The sequence below is a fragment of the Microtus pennsylvanicus genome, chromosome 3 (genome assembly GCF_037038515.1).
Source record: "Microtus pennsylvanicus isolate mMicPen1 chromosome 3, mMicPen1.hap1, whole genome shotgun sequence".
Lineage (NCBI taxonomy): Eukaryota > Metazoa > Chordata > Mammalia > Rodentia > Cricetidae > Microtus > Microtus pennsylvanicus.
This window is the reverse complement of record NC_134581.1, coordinates 120361663-120382768: the sequence shown is the minus strand read 5'-3', so window position 1 is coordinate 120382768 and position 21106 is coordinate 120361663. Positions and strand designations below refer to the sequence as shown.

Below are 21106 nucleotides of genomic sequence, written 5' to 3'. Positions count from 1 at the left end.
GCACTTAACTCCACTGCAGTGGGGATTTTATTTAAAAAAAAAAAAACCACTTAGTAGATAAAAGCAAGCCATGTGCGTAGGGGTGGGAGATGTTCTGGGCTGTGGACCGGTTAGGTGTGGAGTTCAGATCTACGTGGGTGCCAGAGGATGGAGGAAGTTACAAGATAATCCCATACTAGTTCAGAATTACGTATAATAACGGGTTATTTATTTAGGGGAGACTTACAGATGACTGTTGTAGATCACAGTCCTCTGCACTAACAGGGAACAGGAACAGAGTCTAGCAGCTGGGAATGAGAGGCAAGAGAGATTTACAGTATACAAGACCACGCCCAAGTGGGCTGGCATCTTAAAGGCTATTGGCTGAAGGAGTGGAAGGCACTCTCACAGCAACTGTACACTTAAAGGAGTGAGTTGTATGATGGATTAATTATATCTCAACAAATTTACAAGAAAGTTCAAGTATGAGTAAGAGACAGCTCAAAATCCTGAGAGGTTTTATTAAGAAGACAAAACGAGGGTAGAAGAGCACGAAAGAACTTCATTATTGATAAAAGGATATTAATGCTACAAAATCTGGAATAAAGCTATTTCTAGGAAACTCTTTTAAAGTATTTGTATTTACTGACACTTTACACTTTTTTGGCAATGTAACCTAGTTGCAGGAAGAACACAGTTACTCTAAATACACACACTGTAGACGGACTCAGAGACCACCCATGCCTCTACTTGCTGTTAATAGCTGTAGGAGGCATCAGCTTAAACATAGAAGAGTATTAGATACTGAAGGTTTATGTTATTCTTTCACAAAATATAGAGAACAATCACAAGTAAAGCCTATTTCTCAGACTTGCACATAGTATTCTACATGTCAAAAAGCAGAAACAATGCAATGAAACCTTTACACTAAATTCAACACATTTGGCTCCGACATGTACATTTTATTACAAAAGCAACTTTATTATTTAGAAAATAAGGTATCACATATATTCCTTTGTAACATTGCATCTAATCTTATTTAAAGCATTAAAAATTCAGTAATTTAAGTAAGAACTTGTTTGATTTTTCTTGTAATTTGCAGAGTCAAAATTCTTTTTTATTTTTTTTTGGAAATAGGGTTTCTTTGTATAGCCTTGGCTGTCCTGGAACTCGTTCTGTAGACCAGGCTGGCCTCCAACTCACAGAGATCCTCCTGCTTCTGCCTCCTGAGTGCTGTGATTAAACCTGTGCGTCACCACCACCAGGCCAGAGCCAGAATTCTAATATATATTGAGTCTAAATGCTACTAGCAAATGACAACAATAGAGATTCTACATTTAATTTTTGGATTTTTTTTTTCTTTACAGACGGGCTCACGCAACCCAGGTTGGCCTCAAACTCATTTATGTAACTGGGGATGACTTTGAACACTTGATCCTCCTGTCTCTATCTCCCAAGTGCTGTGATCGCAGGTGTATACCACCAAACACAGCAAGACTAGAAATGTGAACAGAGGGATAAACAAAGAAAGGATATACCGATATAAATTAGAAAGTAATTATTAGCTTAAAAAATGTTCCTAAATATACAGAATTAGTAGCACATGTCCTTGAAATATTCATGCATTAAAAATAAATTTACCAAAAGATTGATTTACATAGAACTATTAAAAACTCCGCCAACTGAAAAAAATACTACTTTTATACAAAAAGAGGCATCAAAATGTATTACCAGTTCAAAAATAAGAGGCCCCAAAGATTTCTCAAAACTAATTTAGTAACAGTTATACAAGAAATTAATAATCTATTTGAGGCATATTTTTGAGCCCAAATGGTTAACACTTCGACTTCTTCTTCTTCATTCTTTGTTGACTGAATCTGGTTGGTACAGCAGAGTCAGAACGCTGGGGCGACTGGCAATCTGGGTTACTGTGGGGAAAGGAAAGCCTGTGTGCATGTGTGTGCCGAGTCAGTGCTGAAGTACAGCACACATACACAGACTGCGACTCTGCCAGCACGATGCCCCACAGCAGGACGCAGATGCCAAGCCATCACAAGTACTAAACTCACAGAGTCCTATCGCATCCCTTACCAGCTCAATCTCTCTTTGCGGACTACTTGGCACCAGAGAGGCTGGATGACTCAGTGAGGAAACTGGATGTTCCGGACACAGATTTGCTCACTACTGAAGTTAATGGTGACAGTGCACAGTGGGGTTAATCTTAAGGAAGTGCTCTACCACAGGATTTCCTCCTCAGCCTTTCTCTATTTCACCAATATACAAAAAGCTACCCATCTTGTCTTATGGGAAAGAAAGTGGCTAATATGATATGAAATATCAAACGAATTTAGAAATAAACACGATAAGGCACTTATTTCGATGGGTTTGTTATACTAAGAGCAAACTGTTTTAGGTTTCTTTGAGAAACTCCTTCTACCCCAACCCCACAAGCTCTGCTCCTCCGACACAGCTCCACTGCTGAACCTGACAGCTGCGAGGCACCCAGGTATTACTACTTGCAGATTTTTTCACTTGTTCAGCATTTAATATTTTCTAGTGTTGGTGACAGTTAAGATAGAAGTAAATCAACTTATTTCTCATACCTACCATTATCATTTTATTCTTCCACTGGCCTACAGTCACAGCCAATAGAATCGCTACAATAAAGCTTATGTCTCTGTTTCAGTTGATTCTAAGTGAAAATTTAATTATAAACTCTTTAACTTTTTTTTTTTTTTTTTTTTGGTTTTTTGAGAGAGTCTCACTCTACAGCTCTGGGTGTTCGGGAACTCACTCTGTAGACCAGGCTGGCCTGGAACCCAGAGATCCACCTGCCTCTGACTCCTGAGAGCTGGGGATAAAGAGTATACCACCATGCCTGGGACTAACTATAAACTTTTAATTAAGAAATTGTGTGTCTATTTAAGAAATATATTGACAGGAGCAAAGCAAATTATTATTTCAGGGAAATAAAAACAGCAACTAAAACACCACACACGTTACCATGTCAGTAAAAATTCAATTGAATATTTCATATCACAAGGGAAACAGGGTTTGTACTTTACAGTATGTAAGCTGCTTCTGCGTGTTTTTGTTTTGCTTTGTTGTTGTTGTTGGTTGGTTGGTTGGTTTTTCAAGGCAGGGTTTTGCTGTAGCTTTGGAGCCTGTCCTAGAACTAGCTATTGTAGACCAGGCTGGCTTCAAATTCACAGAGGGCCTGCCTCTGCCTCCCGAGTGCTGGTTAAAGGCGTGTGCCACCAGTGCCCGGCTTCTGCATGATTTGATCCTAAGTATGACCAAATGGCTACTCACTGTGAACTTGAGCACTGGTCATTTTTCACAAAGCCTGATGCTAACCGCTACTGACTCCCAAGGTGCTCAGAGTCAGCCTGAGACGCTAGACAGAGGTATGAAAACGTCAGTTAGGCTCCACAACGGTAAAGCATCTTAAAGTGACTCTAAGTGCACACACCTGAAAAAGAAAAGTAATTCTGTACATATCTGTTACAGAAGGAAAAGAGATTATTTAGAGTTCTGAAAACGTAACTTCACAGCATGCGAACAATAAGGTAGAGAACTCAACAACTGTCTAAATACTCATTTCAGTCAAACCGTTTCTCTACGGGCTTCACCCATCCTCAATCTCTTTAAAAGGCCAAATTAATTTGCAATTTCTTTCTTTTCTTTTTCCTCCCTGAAACAGGGTTCCACTCTGTATCTCTGGCTGCCTCTGTTTCCCAAATGCTGGGATTAATGGTGCAAGTCACTGCCCTGGCTTAGAATTTCTTCTAATGATAAAAAAGTGCAAATACACAAAGGAATATAGCATTTATACTGTGAAATGGTGAAAACTTTATTTAACCCTCACTTTGCTCTTACTGTTAAACATATAATGTTTCATAAATAACATCACTTCATTGGCTATGCTTTATAACCAATACACCTATATGCAGGTGTGTTTACAAGTGTCTGCAACACCTCCAGGAAACGGTGCCCACGGCAGTGTGCATATCATTATTGTGACAGTCTTCATTATTTTTATTTAATACGTCCATAGAGAACGTGATTAGATTGTATACTCCACATCCACAAAAACCTAAAATTCTTTGAAATGTCCATACATGTGTATGTATATGTGTGTACATATGTGTCCATACACACACACACACATAAATATATAAACAAACAAAAGTTGTTGTTTTAGCATGATTAAATTGTTAGGCATTTAATGGGCATAAGTGAGAAAGGCAATCACTTAATAGTCATGAAATAATCAAAGTACTAATTCATCCTATGTGTTGCTAAGAATATGCTAGGTCACTCAAGCAGCAGATGACAGGAACAATATCATAAAAAGAATCACTTTCCTTTATGTTATTTCCCTTCTAATTTAAATGTCACATATTTTTAACTAACATTTAAATTTTTTTTTTGTTTTTGTTTTTCGAGACAGGGTTTCTCTGTGGTTTTGGAGCCTGTCCTGGAACTAGCTCTTGTAGACCAGGCTGGTCTCAAACTCACAGAGATCCGCCTGCCTCTGCCTCCCAAGTACTGGGATTAAAGGCGTGCGCCACCACTGCCCAGCCTTAAATTATTGTTAATTGTAAAAAATTCACAACTGTTACAAACTTGCTTTGTGAATTTCCTCTTCTACTATAGAATTAAATCACACTAAGTACTTATTAAAAATTATGCTTTTGAAGTAAACACTGACCTTGAAAAATATCCAAATTAAAGATCAATATTATGATAGATAAGATTCACGAGGAGATGATGCGACAGGAATTCTTTAAATCATGTATTAAGGAAGAAAGCTGTCAGGAAGATTGCTGTGCTGGATCTGACATTTACTAAGACAGCGACATCTGATCTACTTCCAACAAAACGGTAAACCCAGGAATCGGCAGCAGGCGTGGGAGGAGCAGCAGCAGTTCAGACATCCACACCACCTGCAGGACACCGTGCAGGTCCAGAACCCTGCATGTGACTTCAAGTAGCAGTCTCTGAAGCGAAGGCTCTGCTATTCTCAAGACTGGAAGGAGATCACAGTGTTGACTTTATACACGAAGTAGGACCTGTTCCAGTACACACGAGTAAAGTAGTTCACATACGGAGAATAGTTAATCTTGACCTCGTGACAAAACCGTCCATACTTTGAAAAGGTTAATTTGTTGTCTTCTTCACAAAGCACCTATCAAAAAATAATAAACAATATAAAAAACTTACTAAATTTATGAGGAATATAATCCTTGTACTAGTATATATATATATGAAAATTACCTACTAAACATGATTATAAAATACCTCATGCTGTTTAGCAAATTTAAGCCTTTTCCTATGTCCTCATGACCACTGAATTCCTGAACTCTGACTGAGAAATAAGCATAAAATATTTGCAGTTTGTAAAGGATTTAATACTAAAATTTAGCTGACATTGTTTCTATCACCTGTCACTAGTGCTCTGAAGAACTCACTTACACAGCTTCTAAGGATGAAAAATCAACATACCATCTCCGGCCTATGCAGTCACCTAGTAAGCAAGCACACACGTGACACTGCCTAGTGTTTGGCTTTTACATTCCCATCTACAGTGCTCACCACCACAGCACAACTAAACCTAAGTTCTGAGGGTTTTCCATTACATCCGTGTGTGTGTGTGTGAGAGAGAGAGAAAGAGAAAGAGAGAGGGGGGGGGACACTCAGGTTGTCAGGCTTGGAAACACAAACCTTAACCCACTAAGCCAGCCTGCTGCCCCATGCTTGCTCGTGTCTATAATATTGTACACCTATTCCAGACACCAGACAACCAATGCCAATAGTAAAGTAGCTCAAGCCCACATCTGGCAACACATGAAAGAAATAATAAAGAAGTGGGCCCCAAAATAACATAAAGGCAACTTGATATGCCATTCTTTATTGATACCTATGGGAAGCCTGCCCCTTTCTGGACAGAAAACAGAGGAGTGGATTGGGGAGGGGGGTGTGGAACTGCAGTCGGGATGTAAAATAAAATTTGAAAAAAAAAATCTATCACCAATAAACCAAAATCACTTTATCAAGCACCCCTGATAATATTCAAAATACACACATAAGTTTACAATGCAAGCTTACTGGGTCATGAAGACATGAAAATGGGAAATATGTTAAGATTTATTTTTATTCCATGTGTGTACTTGGTCTGAGGATACTGACTGGATGCATGAAGGGCATGTGCCCCCCGCACACGAGCCCCATGTGTGCCCTGCACGCATGCAGTGTGCTCAGAGGACAGAAGAGGGCATCAGACACCTCAGACTAAGTTACAGGAGGTTGTGAGCAGCTATGTGAGGCCCGAGATGCTGAGCCACCTCTCCAATGCTGAAAGACGGCAATGTGAAAATAAGTTCTTCACCTACAAACTCGTCTTGCCTTATTAAGACAAACATGATTATTTCAGAAGGGGAAAGAAAGAAATCCTGGCTATAGCCTAGACAGAATTTGTCCTACAACTCAGAGTGATCTATTCATCTTTTCCTCAAGTCCTGCAGGAGTAAAAGCATCTACTCCTGTCGGTACTGGTTATTGGACTTGCAGACTCCCCTGCGGCCTCCTTGGTTACTAGGTAGCAGTGTGAGGGTTACTTGCTGCAGCAGCGAAAATTCATGTAGGAAGATTATAAGGCCAAGTCAAGTCATTTTTCAAAGAAACAATCAGCTTTTCAAATGGTTACTTACATGTCCATTTGCAACATCTAATAAATCTTTAACCCTGCAGCCCCTCATGGTTCCCATCTCATTGCAGATGGCGTCTTCTACAATTAGGTAGTTAGCTTTGTAAGATGTTAGTATCTTATAAATGTCCTCAGCAGATCGCTTTGAATAGATCTGGTAAATCTGAAAGGAAATAATTAAGACAAAATTTAAAAGACACTGAAAGCACCTGTTAATTAAAGTTGCATAGCTTTAATAAGACACAGGGATATGAGAGCTGGTTCAGCAGCAAAGCACATGACCTGCTCCTGCAGATGGCCAGTATCTAGTCAGGTAGCTCACAATGGCTGTAACTCCCTCTGCAGGGCGCATGATGTCCTCTTTAGGACCCCTCAGATGGCGGTGCTCACATGCACATGCCCCCACCCATTATACACACAATTATAAAAAAACAATTCAATCACATATAATTCACTAACTAGTGGTTTTTAGTATATTTACAAAGTTGCACACCTACGGACACAACTTTAGATCATCTGCATCATCCCAAAGAAGGTGTGGATCCTATTGATCACCCCCAACCCACCTGTCCTAGCCCTCTTTAACCAATAATTTACTCTGTCTCTACAAAAGTATCGATTCTAGACACCTGACACCCATGGGTCTATAACATGGGATCCTTTGTGATCGACTTCCTCCACTTGGCACAAAGTTTGCCTAACTCATCCATATTTAAGATATATAATATATAATCTTTCAGAGTCAAATATTTATTCTATTAACACAAAGATAAGACATTTTGTTTATCATCAGTTAGTAAGCGGTGTGGTTGCGTGTACTTGGGGGGCATCAGGAATAATGAACATGAGTGTTCACACAGGAGTTTGTGCAGGGCACACATCTTCCTTTCCTCCAGGACTTTGAGAAGACTCTGACTAGTTTCCCACAAACTGTGTCTAGGGTTCAGTTCCAGCTATCTAAATCCTAAGTAATACTTGTTTGTCCTTTTTGTTTGTTTTTTGAGGCAGAGTCTCTACACACCCCTGGCAGTCCTTGACCTTGCTATGTAGACCAGGCTGCCCTATTCCCCATAACCCTCAGTGATGGATTAAAGGTGTACACCACCAAGCCTGGTATATGTGTCCCTTGGATTTTAGCTATCCTACCTGCTCCGCAGAGGGATCTAGTTGTGGATTTGACTTTCATTTTCCTGATGGTTAATGAAGTTATGCACCTTTTCATATGCAAATTAGTCACCTTTTCCCTTTTTTGAAAAAAAATGCCTATACAAGTATTTTGCCTAGCTGAGTGGTAGTGGTACACGCCTCTAATCCCAGCACTTGAGAGGCAGAGGCAGGCAGATCTCAGAAAGTTCGAGGCCAGCCTGGTCTACAAAGCTACAGAGAAACCCTGTTTCAAAAAAAAAAAAAAAAGCTTCCTTTCAAAATTTAAATCTGATGTGTACCCTTCTGTCTCCAAATGAACCCAGACACAAGTAAAAATTAAACAAGAATCTTTTAAATAAAATTCTGCGAAACAGCAACATTACTAAGAGACTAGAAGAGTTTCCACCTTTCGTATGATACAAAACTTTGGACCAAATACCTCATTCTGGGGACAGTACAGGGGCTATCCTACCCAGTGAAGGGTGCTTACCAGCACCTCTGGTCTGCACCTGCTCCATTCTCACAGAATTCTATCCCTAGTGATGCAACCAAATACGTCTCTAGACAGTCCTCTCCAGCCAGTCTTCCTGAACTGACAATGTGTAAGAAATCATACAAAGATGAGTCTTGCATTATAGGCTAGAGATGCTGTCTTACTAGAAACCCTGTTTCATCTGTACTATTGTGATTAGATAAAATCATCCAGTAACTACTACTGACTAAATACCATAAAGGAAGGCAAACTCTGAAAAAACAAAATATGATTACTATTCTTAGAGCCAAGTTCCATAAAACATAAAACAAAATATTTATAACTGATTCTGAAACACCATACTGGGGAAAAGTCCTATCAAAAGAAGACAAAGAAGCTGGGTATTGTGGTAGCCTGGGCTACACAGTGAGATTTTTGTCTCAAAAACAAGAAGCTAGAGTTGATGGTTTCTTAGGAATTCTGTCCATATTCTACCCAACACCACCCTTTCTCTGAAGCACAGCAAACATCAACCAGACCACCTGTAGGTTCACCTCCCTCTGTCCTTCCTGCCTGGGTCCCTCTGTTCTCTGGTTGCTATAATTAACTTCTCCTTTGTCCCTTTTCTAAACTTTTTTTTCTTGACTGTTTCCCAAAAGCTAGGATTAGAGACGTAAGGAGCCACCTGTCAACAGTCAACTCTAAACACAAGTTTCTCAACTGCCTCAAGGGCAACCAAAATTCCTCCACACGCTCACAGAACCTGCCTCACTTTCTAGTTGGTACAAAGAAGTCTGAGCACACAATCACACATACTCCATTTCCAAACAAGCATCTCACTAGTCTTCAATGACCGAATGTGTAATGAATTCTTAGGTTTTGTAGGCAAACTAATTCCTCCTGCCTCTGGACTCTTTGTAATGGACATGTATGTACACGCATGCACAGACAATCACAACCTAACAGTACATTCTGAGCACAGTGGAACATTCTCATAAGCCCAGTATTTGCAGGTGTGGATTCAAGAGAATCATGAGTTCAAGGTTAACCTTGACTACCATACAACTTGAGACCCTCTTTCTAAATACAAAAAAACAAAAATAGGCCTTTTGAAGTTTTACTGTTTTGGTAATTTAATTCTCCTCAGTAGGACGATCCATAACTATTATTTTTTTTAAATATTTTTTAAATTATTTTTTATCTTTTGTATATGGATGCTTTGCCTGCACGTATGTCTGTGCACCATGAGTGTACCTGATGCCTATGAAGACCAAAAGAGGACACTGAGTCCCCTGGAACTGGAGTTATAGACAGTGTGAGCTGCTATGTGGGTGCTGGGAATTGAGCCCCAGGTTCTCAGGAAGAGCAGTCAGTGCTCTTAACCACTAAGCCATCTCTCCAGCCCCCAAATTTATCATTTAAATCATATGATTCAAAAAAAGACATTTTCTAAACCACATTCTGATGTTATACAGAATTATTTATAAAAGCCCACACCGATAAAATAAAGCGGAAGGAACCCCACAGGTAGGGTAGTTGGCTGGCTGACTGACTTTTGCAGTACTGAGGATTGAACCCAAAGAATTAGGAATGCCTGGCAAACAGCACCATTGAGTTACATTTTCTTTTTCCCAAAGCAATTGCTTCTTTCCTAGTTTGATCTTGAAATTGCCTCCATCTTCCAAATATCTTGCATTATAAGGATGCTAAAATGTCTGGATAAATCAAAACAGTACATATGTGTTCATGAAGGGCAGGGCAGGAGCATACACCAATCTCTTGCCATTTTTTTTTTTTTTTGGTTTCTATTTTTGTTTTTTTACACAGAGAGTTTTTCTGTGTAAAGGCCCTAGCTGTCCTGGAGCTTTGCTCTGCAAACCAGGCTGGCCTTGAACTCACAGAGATCCCTACACCTCTACCTCCTGAGTGCTGGGATTAAAGCTGTACACCACCACCGCCCACCCTCAATCCCCCCTCCCCAGCACTCCACCTTATTTTGAGACAGGCTCTCATTCAATCTGGACGTCCCTGACTGGGCTAAAGCGACTGGTCATCACACCTCAAGGATCTTGTCCCTAACTCCCAGCACTGGGACAGAGGCGCAGGCTGCCATACTTGGTCCTTAACACGGCTGCTCTGGCTGCAAACTCAGGCGCTCACACTTGATGGCGAGCAAATTACTCGCTGTGCCCTCTCTTTGGCTCCACAAGCGTCCAGATTACATTCCTATGTTATCAGCACATATTGAGATAGGAAATGACAGTTTTCTTCAACAATGTGAGAACCATGATACTTTGGAAGGTTGGTGCCCCGTTTTGTAATATTATCCAGCCATTCCACTGACAGTGTTACAGAAACTACAGAGTGCAGCAACCCCTCACAAAACAGAGAGCTTAGCACTTTAATCCTGGGCTCTCTCTTGGGTGAATTAAGCAACAACTTTCACCTGTTTTCTGTCTCCTGCTATGGTCTGGCTAGTTTGGAACTCACTGTGGAGCACAGACTGGCATCAGATTTACAGTGGCTCTCCTGTTTCAACCTGCCAACAACTTCTAGAAACTAAAGTGAACCACATCTTCTCAAACTGGATTTCCCTAGCTATCAAGAAGCACGTAGCAGTACAGAACAAGATTAAAATATAGTGTTACAATAAAACACCCAAACGTAGAACCTGAAGTGGCTTACATTTTCGTTTCTCTTGAGAAGGTCGTCATCGCTGTAAAGTGGCAAGCTCGTCACCATCCAGCCGGTACACAGCTTGATCACACCCATTAACTGCGGGCTTCCTGCAAACACAGCTGCAACTGGAGCTTGCCTCCTATGAAGAACCAGAGAGTACACGATAAAGTGCAATATGCTACCATATGCTTTAGGATCACTGATTTATACCAACTCTCCCATACTAGCTCCTTGCGATATACAGCACACAGCCCTCACCGTCAGTGCGGCTCACTATGTATTACTAAAGAGAAGGCTAGACTGAACATCTACTTTATGCCACCAGCTGTTTTAAGTACTGAAGATAAGGAAAATCTTAAAATCAAAGGGACTGGAGGTAAGAAACAAGAATACACTACATCAGAGAGGGTAGCTGGCTCTCACATCCCTGTTCTGCAAACATTAATCCACATGACTCAAATCCTTCCACATCCATCCACCGTCCTGCTGCTCCTGTCGACAGCAGTGTGGACCACTCCACAGAGCCCACTTAAAATCACTTCCTCCCTCCTCCCATTTATTTTCACAGTGCTAGGATGAAACTTCACACCTCTGCCTAGGATCAGAGAGTACTTATCAGCCTGGAGAAAGGGCTCAGCACGTAAAGATGCTTGCTGCCAAACTTGAAGCCATGAGCTTGACCCCAGGACCCATACAGTGGCAATAACTTGTCCTCTGACTTTTACACACATGCCATGACACACACATGCTGTGGCACTTTTAGTACAATTGGCTCACATAAGCTCATAGGGAGGCACTATTAGGTGTGGCTTTGTTGGAGAAAGGTATGGCCTTGAGGAAGTGTGTCACCGTGGGGGCAGGTTTTGTGGTCTCATATATGCTCAAGATAAGGTCCAGTGGGACATACCACTTCCTGTTGCTTTCTGATCAAGACCTAGCTAGCAGCACGTCTGCCTACACACCACCATGCTCCCCGCCATGATGACAATGGACTGAACCTCTAAAACTGTAAGTTAAATGTCTTTCTTATAAGAGTTGCCATGGCCATGGAGTCTCTTCACAACAGACCCTACCTAAGACACAAGCACAAATGCAATCTACCTGAGCTGTACCCCAGCCACCCTTAATTATCTATTCACTCCGAGTATGTGCTATTCAGTACCTGGCTACTATGGACTGTGCACAGAGCTAAGCTCCGGAAGGAAAGGAACAGCACCTGGCCAATGGAAGACTCAGGAGTAGGGAAACAGACTTAAGCCAAAATAATTACAATCAGACAACTACCCAATTATACAACATCCAACTGTTCAAGTCTTTGCCGTGTCCGCCCCCCGCCCCCCAACACACAAACACACCCCAACAGGGTTTCTCTGTGTAGCCCTAGCTGTCCTGGAACTAGCTCTGTGGACCAGGCTGGTCTTGAAATCAGAGATCCGCCTGCCTCTGCCTTCCGAGTGCTGGGATTAAGTATAAGTAACAATGGTTAAGGTGACCTAAAAACATTTTTATATAAAGAATGCCTTTATAAGTAAGACTGCATTAAAAGAGCTAGTCTCACTTTTATTCACTCATTCCATAAACAAACTTGTCGGCTCTTCCAGAATTTTTTTTTTTTTTTTTTTTGCGGCTGGGAGTGAGGGGTGAGACAGGGTTTCTCTGTAGCTTTGGAGCCTGTCCTGGAACTTGTTCTGAAGACTAGGCTGGCCTCGAACTCACAGAGATCCACCTGCCTGTCTACCAAGTGCTGGGCTTAAAGGCGAGCGCCACCACAACCACCAGCCTCTTCTAGGACTTTTAAAAGTGTTTTGCCACTTCTTTTGTGTTTTGTTCCTTCACTTGATCTTTAACAACTTCCAACATAGTTATCTGGAAGTCTATCTAGGAGCAGACTGATCATAAAAATGGCTGCAGTAATTCTCTCCCTTAGCCATGGACATGGAGGGAAATGCGAATCCTAGCCATGAGATTTGCTGGATCATAGTGATGCAGGACAATAGTGGCCAGTTTCATGTCAACTTGACACATGCTAGAGACATATTTGGGGGGAGGGACTCATTGAAAATGTCTCCATACGATTGGCAAGTCTGCGGTAGATTTTCTTGATTCATAATTGATGTGTGTGGACCCAGTTCACCCCTGAGAAGGCAGTCCTGAATGCTGTAAGAAAGCAGGCCTGGTAGCTGGGCAGTGATGGCGTACGCCTTTAATCCCAGCACTTGGAAGGCAGAGGCAGGTGGATCTCTGTGAGTTCAAGACCAGCCTGGTCTACAAGAGCTAGTTCTAGGACAGCCAGGGCTGTTACATAGAGAAACCCTGTCTTAACCCCGGCTCTCTCCCCAAAAAGCAGGCAGAATAAGCCATGAAGAGAAGGCGAGTCTGTAGCACTCCTCCATGGCCTCTGCATTAGCTCCTGCCTGCACATTCATGCCTGACTTTCTTCAGTGATGGTGTTTTATCCCAGCACACTATTAGAGACAGCAAGCTTCCACTGAACCATGGCCACTCTTTCTCTTGGGAATTCTCCAGCTACGACCTCATAAACAGGTGCACAGACCACTAGACCACAGGCCCAGTCAATCTGATCTCAGCTGACAACCCGCAAACACAGAGGAGGCCACCTCAGACCATCCAGTCCCACCTGAGCTGGCCGAGGCCGGGAGAATCTTCCCACTGTGCCACTACTTGTGAGTTCAGTTCCATTACTACAAACTCAGAGATGAACCTTTCTATTGTTATGGTTGTTTCTAACCAAGAGCTCACAAGCAGAGGAAGCACGGCTATTCTGGATATGCTGTTATTCGATGCTTTCCCCAACAATACAGACTTTCCTGAGTCCCAGAGTCATCCACCTTCGGCTGACGAGTAAGTAGAGAATGTCTGTCCCCGGTACAAAGGAGGGCTGCAAACCTCCACTTCCACACTTACCAGTGCGTGTCAACATAAAGAAGTACAGAGTGGTGGCCCCTGAGGTTTACAAGTGAATGGGGAGGACAATTCATTGAATACTGCCCCTTATCTCATAAGGTGGCACACAAAAACTGGTTAATGACAGTTAGCAACAGTCTTGGGAATGTGGTCCTTACTTTATCCAGGTCATGAGCTCCACTGTATCTGGATCATAGAATTCCTGTAGTTCTGTTAACTCTGTAATTAATCTCGGAAAAAACTAAAACACAAAACAAAATACCCAGAGGTGTAAGTAATTGGAAAGTTTAAAACTGTTTCAAAGTATTTCAAAAGACTAACTCCAAATACTGCTGACCTAGCAAAACTACCTGGTCTCTGCCGTTTCCACTGACTTATTTCATCCTAAATAATTCTGTATTTCCTCAGTGCTTAGACTTTCAGTGCCCTGCAATCATCAGTTACAGCTTTCATGCATAGACATATTAAAGAATTAAAATTCCAAGACAAATACTTCTCAGGTTTATTGGCAATTAATTTCCTGTTACATTACATTCTCTTAAACCAAAACCTTTTTCATTTCAGATATTAAAATTGAACTTCCCAAAATCTGTTTAAATATTAAGACCTACTTATTCCTGGACATTTTTGTCAATGGTGGGCATGTACAACGGCATGGAAGAAAGGCTCAGGCTGATGAGATGGTCTGTGTGCAGCCCCAGCACCTGAGAAGCCACGTCGGGAGGGTGACCACAAATTCAAGGCCAGCCTGGGCCACGTGGTAAGACCTTGTCTCAAAAGACAAGCAAATGAGAGGCTGTAGAGATGGCTCAGAGGTTAAGAGCATTGCCTGCTCTTCCAAAGGTCCTGAGTTCAATTCCCAGCAACCACATGGTCTGGTGCCCTCTTCTAGCCTGCAGGCATACATGCAGACAGATTATTGTATACATAATATTTTAAAAAAGGAAAAAAGACAAGCAAATGAAAGCAAAACCTTTTTTTGTTTGTTTGTTTACTTCTTTTGTTTTGGGAGCAGAGGTTAGTGGTGCATGTCTTTAATCCCAGCACCTGGGAGACAGAGGCAAGCAGATCTCTGATAAGTTGGAGGCCAACCTAATCTACATAATAAATTCTAAACCAGCCAGGGCTAAATAGTGAAGAACTGCTGGGGGGCGGAGGAAGATAGGGTGAGAGGGAGGGGGGGAGGAAAGAAGAAAGAAAGAAGGAGAGAAAAAAAGGAAGGAGGGAAAGAGAAAATTTGTTTAGGCTCTTTTGTTAGGTTCCTAATGTGGGGAAAGAATAAAAAAAAGGCAATAGCAGCATTAACAATATCAGCTTGACCACTTCCTAAATATAACCCCAGTAGCACAGACACTGAGAGAAACAATAAATGGGACCTCCTGAAACGGAAAACCTTCTGTAAAGCCAAGGACATGGTCAACAAGACAAAATGGCAGCCTACAGAATGGGAAAAGATCTTTACCAACCCTACAGCAGACAGAGGACTAACCTTCAAAATATACAAAAACTCAAGAAATCGGTCATCAAAAGAACAAACAAACAATGGAGTACAGACCGAAACAGAGAACTCTCAACAGAGAAATCTAAAATGGCTGAAAAACACTTAAGGAAATGCTCAACATCCTTAATCATCAAAGAAATGCAAATCAAAACAACTCTGAGATTCCATCATATACCTGTAAGAATGGCCAAGATCATTGGGAAGCAACCTCCCTGAAAGGCCATCAATACCACTTTTGGGTATATATCCAAAGGATGCTCAATCATGCGAAAAGGACATGTGCTCAACTATGTTCATAGTTGTCACAGCCAGAACCTGGAAACAACCTAAATGCCTTTCGACCAAAGAATGGATAAGGAAGATGTGGTACATTTACACAATGGAATACTACACAGCAGAGAAAAATAACGACATCTTGAAATTTGCAAATAGATAGAGCTAGAAAACATCGTATTGAGTGAGGTAACCCAGACCCAGAAAGACAATTATCACATGTACTCACTCATAAGTGGTTTTTAAACATAAATCAAAGAAAACTGGCCTACAAATCACAGTCTCAAAGAACCTAGACAACAATGAGGACTCTAAGAGAGACATACATGGAACTAATCTACATGGGAAGTAGAAAAAGACAAGATTTTCTTGGGCCCATAGGACCATCGGAAAGGCCTGAAGGGAGGGGAGAGGCAGGGAGCGGAGCAGAGAAATGTAGAGCTCAATAGAATCAATAGGAAGGAAGGAAGGAAGGAAGGAAGGAAGGAAGGAAGGAAGGAAGGAAGGAAGGAAGGAAGGAAGGAAGGAAGGAAGGACGGAAGAGATATTTTGAAGATAACTTTCTCTTCTCACTCCCAGCTATCTGAATGGCAAAGCCACATTCATGTGCCTTATGAGACCTTAACATTTTATTCTAAAAGTTCAGGTCAATGCCGTAAGAAATTATAGGTGATGGGACGGGGATGGGGACACACTATTAGCTTGGGGGATGGGAGTTGGGAGGGTAGGTAGGGTGGGTAAATCCCTTTGAGTTCAAGGTTAGCTTGGTCTACAATGCAAGTTCCAGGATAGTCAGGACTATCACACAGAGAAACCCTGTCTAGAAAATAAATAAATAAAATCAGATTTGTTAGTACCGTGTCTTGATAGAAGCTTCCTACACACATACATACATTTATTACTTTATAAATGAGTACATTTTCATAAAGTAAAAATTCAGTTTTCTTACCTCTTTCCATAAACTAAGACCTATAATAGTGGGCACAGCCATGCTCAGAATAAGAGCCTAAAATAGTAAAGCAAAAAGGGTTATGGGTAAACATTTTAGAATATATAGAGGTATTCAAACTGACAATATGACCAAGATAATATCGTTATAGTTAAAAATTCAATCACAGCCGAGCGGTGGTGACTCATGTCTTTAATCCCAGCGAGGCAGAGGCAGGGGGAACTCTGTGAGTTCGAGGCCAGCCTGGTAGACAGAGCTAGTTCCACGACAGGTTCCAAAGCCACACAGAGAAACCCTGTCTCAAAAAAACCAACCCCCCCCCAAATTAAACAAACAAACAAAAACACCCATTCAGTCAGAGACTGGCATGAGCATGCATCTGGTCTAAAGGGAGGTGAGTGAGGTAAAACATGTGACGTCAAGGCTGACCATCAAAAAGGGAAGAGGAACATGGCAACACCGCCTTTAATACCAGCACCTGGAGGCAGAGGTAGATGAAACTGCACTCAAGGCCACCTTGTCTACAGAACAAGCTCCAATCCAACCAGAGCTACACAGTGAGACTCCATCTCAATAAACCAGACGGCTGAGCAGTTAGGATGCTTACCTCTCTTGCAGAGGACCAGGGGTCAGTTCCCAGAAACATGGTGGCTCATTAATGTCCACAGGCATGTAAGTGCACACACACGCACTAAAGCACATACATATACACATAGGTAATTTTTCAAGGAATGGTGGTGTGCACCTTTAATCTCAGCACTCTGGAGCCAGAGGCAGGGGAATCTCTGGTAGTTCAAGGTCAATCTGGTCTACACAAAACGATTCTATCTCTAAAAAAATAACTTTTAAAAATACTAAAAAAGTTAATGTTTAGTTGATCTGAATTTATGGTTGCCTGCATTTATAAAACTGAGACAGGCAGGAGGATTAAGGATTTAAGGCCAGTTAAGTGACTCTGCCTCATGGAACAAACTGGAAAACATTACTTCTATAGTGATATTTCAAATAACAAACATGTAAAACCTTTTTTTAAAGATTTATTAATTATCTATAATGTTCTCTGTTTGCAGGTCTGCCTGAACACCAGCAGAGGGCATCAGATCTCAATATAGATGGTTGTGAGTCACCATGTGGTTGCTGGGAATTGAACTCAGGACCTCTGGAAGAATAGTCAGTGCTCTCTCAACCTCTAAGCCATCTCTCTAGCCCCTAAATATGTAAAACTTATAAAGACTTTTCTAATTCATGTAGGCAGGTGTATCTGGGTCTAAGTGCATGCATGTTGAATGCTGCTGCCTGAGGCGGCCTTCATAACACCGTAGGAAATCTTGTAGAAACGAAGGCTACACCTCTTCTGCTATCTGTGGGAACATGCGAAGGGATCGGCCCTGCAGAGCAAAGCTGCAGGACCTCCATGACACAGGGCAACAGCAGTTTCTCTTAAACTTTATGTGTTTTTTGGTATGGTTTTTTTTGGGGGGGGTGGAGGGGGATGGTTGCAAGGGCAAAGAGTGGATATGAAGGGATGGTGAAATGAATGGGTTTGGGATACATAACATGAAAACCACGAAGAATAAATAAAAATATAGTTAAAAAAATAAATAAAAGCTACAATAGTATCTTAAACATTTAAAAACAAACAAATGTCTTTGCTGGCTACCTTGCTCAGCCTTGGACTTTCTCCAAAGCAATGTAGTTTAGCAACTCTGATGAGTAGATGGAGGTAGGTGGAGAGGTGGGGAGGAGGGGAGGAGGGAAGGGTGTAGGAATTGGGGCTGGTATGTAAAATGAAAAAAGAGTTTTTCTTTTTAAAAAATAAACTACATATATATATAAGCAAACAAATGATTCTTATCATCCATAAAAGCAGTTAGGAAGAAATTCTAGTGATATATCATATTACAGATTCATTTCAACTTTTCCCTTTAATTTTGTAAGTACATAAATGGAAATGCATTTGTTTAAACCAAAAATTATAAGCCAAGAGTAGTGCTCATGGTTGTATTCCCACTTTTTGAGGACTGCTGTGAGTCTGAGGATAACCTGAGCTATAAAGAAAGGCCCTGTCTCAAAATGAAACTGAAAGCTCGGTGTGGCAGTTGCACACCTATAAGCCCAGAACTTGGGTGTTGGAAGCAAGATCAGGAGTTCAAGGCCAGCCGAGCTACATCCAACCCCATCTCAAAAACAAATGAACAAACCATAGAACAGGGTACAGATGAGCCAGTGGAGAACCTGGCTAGCACTCAGGAGGTTCTGGATTCAGGCCCTAGCCCTGATATCCTAGCACTGAGAAGATGAAAGCAACAGACCCAGGAGATCAAGATCACCCTTCTTCACTACCCAGCCAAGCACCCGGTCTGAACAAGAACAAGAAAAGAAAACTTTTAAAAATGTTTGTCATAGCTGGGTGGTGGTGCCCTGGCTCTCCTGGAACACACTCAGTAGACCAAGTAGACCAGACTGGCCTTGAACTCAGAGATCCACCTGCCTCTGCCTCCTGAGTGCTGGGATTAAAGGAGTGAGCCACTACCACCCGGCAGAAGAACAGCTCTTAGCAGAAATCATCCTCCTGATAATTCACGGCTCTATGTGTGCCCAGTCGATGGAATATTTTCCCAAGACAAACACACAAGCAGTGGAAAATACCCATGGCTGGCACATGAGGAAAACTGCAGACAGAAACACAGTCAGTCAGTCAGTGACTGCAGGCAGTCAGTGCAAAGCCCCATGGTCTTTTCCAGGTGGGAACCCCGTCAGAGCTATTCATCTGACAGGTCACCTGCTGTGTTTATCTGACGTAGCTGGTGGGTAAGCAGTACTGCACAGGAAACAATGGCTCACCAGCAGGATAGGGTGCACAGTCCTCAGCCGAAGCCACTTTAAGAGTGTCATCCACAGCTCAGGGGAGCAGACGCCAAATGCGGCCAGCATGCACACGTATGGGGTCCAGAGGAATTTCAAGCTGGAAAATAAGTCCCACACCAAAATGAGTCACATATCGTGCACCCTACAACCGTCATTATCTGATTTCTCCTTTCCAAATTCTGTTTAACTAGCCACAGATATTATGGCAGAGTGAAAAATCTGTACTTCTAATGTTAGCAACAGATCAGCTCCCAAATGGTTGTTTACTTTTGAGACAAAGACCCATAGTGTAGACCAGGCTGACATCGAACTCACAGATCCACATGTCTCTGCCTCCAAGTGCTGGGATTATAGGTGTGCACCTCAAGGTGAAGCCCTCTTTCCTTCTTTTCTGAGACAGGGTGCCCTTCCTCAGTTGTCCAGGCTGTTCTGGAAATCACTATGTAGGCTGACATTTACCAGTGAGAGTCCCTTCCTCAGCCTTTTGAGATTACAGACATGAGCTACTGTGATTGGCTTTTCCTTTGGTTTTTGGGACAGGATCTCATCCTGCAGCCCAGGTTGTCTTCAAACTCAAGGTAATCCCTCAGCTTCAGCCTTCTGACTGCATGAGCTATCATATCTGACTTCCCTTTTCATTCTTTTTATTTTTGTAACTTTATTTTTTAGGTTAGGTTTTAAGAATCAGTGTCAGGGAAAGGAAGTAGTGATGTGACCAGGTCAACAACTTTGAACTTCTGACACTTCTGCAAGCCTGCAGGCCAGAAGAGGGAACCAGATCTCATTACAGATGGTTGTGAGCCACCATGCGGTTGTTGGGAATTTAACTCAGGACCACTGGAACAATAGCCAGTGCTCTTAATCACTGAGCTGTATCTCTAGTCCCTTGAATTACAATTTAATAATAATAAATCATCATGCAAAAAAGCATCACCAGTTACCTTCCATCATATTTATTTTCACGCATCTCACTTATTGTGAATCAATGTTAATTTTCCAGAGTGCTCCAGCCTCTGCCCTCTATTCCTAGGAAGGAAGCACCTGCCTGAAAGGGATGTCTTTGTAGAGATGGGATGGGTAGGCCAAGAATAAGAGTTATGCTAAGGGGGCTGGAGAGATGGCTCAGTGGTTAAGAGCATTGCCTGCTCTTCCAAAGGTCCTGAGTTCAATTCCCAGCAACCACATGGTGGCTCACAACCATCTGTAAAGAGGTCTGGCGCCCTCTTCTGGTCTTCAGGCATACAGACAGAATATTGTATACACAATAAATAAATAATAAATAAATAAATAAGAAAAAAAAGAGTTATGCTAAGAACATGACACTTATTGTGGGTTCCTGGGCACAGAGTATTAGTCCAATCTCTGGAGAGGCTTCACAATCAGGCCAGCCACACACATGGCCAACTTCCTGTGAGCACCAGTGACAACTGAACACAGATGGGCTTCCCTGACTGACAGCTGTGGTCCTTGTGTACGCTCTGTTCCTGTCTGTGCATCTCCACAGCGTGAGGATAACTAGTGCCAATGTCTCTCCTGAACCCCATTCTGTGGGCTGGGCCCCATTCTGTGGGTCTCCGTCTTCTGCTCATTATATAGACATGTGTC

The 21106-nt window shown here is 42.0% G+C and overlaps 1 protein-coding gene across 4 annotated transcripts in view; it reads right to left on the bottom strand.

Annotated features, from left to right (window-relative positions):
* Positions 1-480: 480 nt before the first annotated feature.
* The window catches only part of Dpy19l4 (dpy-19 like 4), a 59778-nt gene continuing 39152 nt past the window's right edge, over positions 481-21106 (bottom strand). Inside the window, exons 14-20 of one of the 4 annotated variants that reach the window (XR_012910072.1) lie at positions 19478-19598; positions 16634-16690; positions 14069-14151; positions 10992-11124; positions 6693-6851; positions 3292-5170; positions 481-1907 (exon numbers count right to left, since the gene is read on the bottom strand). Coding sequence is in view for 2 of the 4 variants with exons in the window: in XM_075966975.1 (XP_075823090.1) it covers positions 5006-5170; positions 6693-6851; positions 10992-11124; positions 14069-14151; positions 16634-16690; positions 19478-19598 (718 nt within the window). In the remaining 2 variants the exon portion in view is untranslated. Of the gene's footprint in view, positions 5171-6692; positions 6852-10991; positions 11125-14068; positions 14152-16633; positions 16691-19477; positions 19599-21106 lie in introns of all 4 variants that reach the window. The other 3 variants (XR_012910073.1, XM_075966975.1, XM_075966976.1) reach the window with 3 other exon arrangements.